The sequence below is a fragment of the Trypanosoma theileri genome (assembly GCF_002087225.1).
Source record: "Trypanosoma theileri isolate Edinburgh chromosome Unknown TM35_Tth_18_V1, whole genome shotgun sequence".
In the NCBI taxonomy this organism is placed as follows: domain Eukaryota; phylum Euglenozoa; class Kinetoplastea; order Trypanosomatida; family Trypanosomatidae; genus Trypanosoma; species Trypanosoma theileri.
The window spans coordinates 116,147-119,366 of record NW_021639860.1 but is presented as its reverse complement, the minus strand read 5'-3'; the positions used below and the strand labels follow the sequence as shown (position 1 = coordinate 119,366).

General features: G+C 37.0%; 1 protein-coding gene across 1 annotated transcript; it reads right to left on the bottom strand.

Annotated features, from left to right (window-relative positions):
- Positions 1 to 156: 156 nt before the first annotated feature.
- TM35_000181440 (uncharacterized protein) lies at positions 157 to 2,814 on the bottom strand (the record flags this gene model as incomplete). Its single annotated transcript, XM_029026457.1, has 1 exon — positions 157 to 2,814. One exon carries the CDS (start codon positions 2,812 to 2,814, stop codon positions 157 to 159), a length of 2,658 nt encoding a protein of 885 aa, XP_028882153.1.
- Between the last annotated feature and the right edge of the window lie 406 nt (positions 2,815 to 3,220).

Here is a 3,220-nt window from a genome sequence, read left to right as displayed (position 1 = left end):
AAAAAAAAAATAATAATAATAATAATAATAATAATAATAATAATAATAATAATAATAATAATGATAATAATAATAATAAAATAAATAATAATAATAAAACGACTCTTCTTGTACACTGTGTCTAACTATTTTTTTTTTTCTTTTAATCCACTCAAATCACCGAGGGTGTATATCATGTAGTGCCTTTTCAAAGTTCTCCTTGCGCAATATCATTGATGGAGAGTAAAGTGCTGTGGTCGCTGATGTTCCTGTTCTTGTTGTTGACCCAACATCTTTCTCCCTTTCCATCATTTTCCCTGTGTTTCTCTTTATTGGGGTAATACTAAAGTCATTGAGCGAAGTCATACCCCCACTGGTGTTGTACATACTTTGATTCCTGCTCTCGTTAACGATACTTGATTCCGTAGTATTAGTAGTATTAATATTAGTAGTATTAGTATTGGTGGTATTAGTAGTAGCAGCAGTGCTGTGTCCTGTGTTGTTTTGACTTCGAGCGGGTGTTGATACAAGATGGGATTGCAATCCACGTGGTGTATTCTTCTTGTGTTGTGTAGGATAAGGATTACTAGACAAGTCTACTACATTTAATGGATTATGATGTTGATATTGTTGAAATTGTTGATATTTTTTTTCTAGACGTTGTAATTGTAATTCCAGTGATCGCTCCTTCTCCCGTTCAAGCATTAACTCACGTGTGTGTTGCATCTCCCGACGCCAGATTCTATCTTCCTTCTGACGTACATGTTCATCACTCTTTCGTAGTTTCTCCTGCAGTTCCTTCTGCATGGCTTGCAATTTCTCAATCACATTAGCGAGTTGCCGCATATCATCAAAGCACTGCTGCAGTTCACAACGCAGTTCCACATTTTCCTTCGCCAGTGTTGTCAACTGCACTTCACCATCATGTCTGTTGTGGCTGACACTCGTATTCACAGCAGCTGAAAGTAAAATATCATCAGAATGCCGTAATGATAGTGATGGTGAGATCATTGTTGTGTGTGTGCCTTGACCAAGAAGTGTTTCTTCTCGCTGTGCTTGCAAGGCGGCATCACGTTCATGCACGGCAAACTCCAGTGCTGCTCGCATTGCCCGCTGTTCAATCTCCAGCAATACTGCAAGATCCGCAAGTTGTTGTTCTACTACACTTCCATCTCCCTTTTCTTTTTCCTTATTATTATTATTATTATTATTATTATTATTATTATTATTATTATTATTATTATTATTATTATTAGTATTGGTGAGGGAGAGGACTAACTCCCGTATACGTTGCTCTTCAACACCACTGTTACTACTCGTTCCTGTACGAGAATGATGGAGAATAAGATGTGGCAGTAAAGCTTTTCCCCATTTATTGGATATTGTTAATGGGATTTGCGTTTCATTCATCATTGCTGCTGCCACTCCACTTGTACTCAAAACACGACGACACAATTGAGATACCGCAGTCTCAATACTCTGTAAACGATCACGTTGTTGTTGGGCAAGATTTTGAATACTCTCTATTTGCTGCAATAGACGTTTCTTCTCATTCCGTAGTAACTCCTTCTCCCGTTGAAGGATAATGAGATCTCCTTCATCCGATGTAGTCTCTGTGATGGGAACAGCAAGAGTAACATGTTTCTTGTTACTACGACTACGATAAGGCGTACGAAGTACATATATCCCACTCTTTTCCTCTTTTTCCTCTTCTTGTTGTTGCTGCTGCTGAGTTGGTGATGATAGTAATAATAATGAAGATGAAGAGGAGGAGGAAGAGGATAAGGATGATTCTCTTTGTTCGATAAGGTCATCAAGATACGTATCATGATGAGGAATGTTTGTTTTCATAGCCATAGATGGACTATGATTTAACTGTTGTTGTTGTTGTTGTTGTTGTGATAATTTTCTTTCTATAGAAGAGTGTCCATCATGATATGAGTCTCTTCTTCCTTTTACTTCCTGTTCCAACTTCTCTATACGCTTTTCTAGCTGATATCGTTGCTGCTTCCAACGATCACGTTCACTGCGGAGAAGTGCCTCTTTCAATGTACACTCATGTTCCGCACTATTCCGCGCCATTTCTGCCTTTTCACGTTCTACACGTTCCACATCTATTGCCCGGCGCAGGGCATTTATTATTTCTTCCTTTTCTTCTTTCATCTTCACATCTTCTAATGTCTCTTGTTGGGGAACTCTATTCATATTTTTATTATATGCAGTGGGATGATGAGGCTCTGGATGTACTGCTGTATTCATATATTTCAGCACGGCGTGTAAGAGAAGTGCCATGAACTGAAAACGATTAGATGGAGAACCACGAATTACAAGATATTCACTCTTGTACTCCAGTGAGACGACAGCACCGTTGGGCATTTTAAATTTCCCAGGATTAAATACATCACGCAGAGCCCGTAGTAAACCTGGTGAGGAGAGTTTTACACTCTCAATGGAAGTCTCTGTTTCTATATTGGAGTGTGATGTCGACTCATTCATCTGAATCCATTGTTGTTGTTGTTGTTCTCGTTGGTCATTATTAAGGTGAAGAAGATATTTGGCGCGAAGCATCTTGTTTTCCTTCTCAAGCATCTTGATATGAGCTGCAGCAATACCCATACCTACTAATGCATTCTTATTGTTGCTATGATTGATAGTATCGCTAATGTTGTTATCATTATTGTTATTATTATCATTTTCTCTCTGTTCCCCTTGTAGTTTCTCTAACTCACGCCGCAGTTCGTCAACTTGGGCAGCAAGACGTGTCTTCTCTTCCACCACAGCGCGCATCTCCTGCTGTAGTACATAAGAGTTGGCCCCAATCTCTGATGTATTCATTTTTTTTTTTTTTTTATTTTCTTTTTGCACACACAGAGAGAGAGAGAGAGAGTCGATACAGGAGTGGAGGAGAGAAACCCACTGTCACCGTTTGCGCGACAGATAGGGCTATATGAATACAGAAAATATTTATAATAATAATAATAATAATAATAATAATAATTATTATTATTATTATTATTATTATTATTATTATTATGAAAAGAAAAACAAGAAAGAGAGAGAGAGAAAGAAAGAAAGAAAGAAAGAGAAAAAAAAAGATCGGAATACTCAAGAGTAGAACATGTTTGTTCTAGTAAAAATTATGGCAATTACAAACATAAATGAATAACAATAACAATAATAATATATCTATATACATTGGTTATACATATTTATAAATATAAAAATAAATAAATACCTTCGT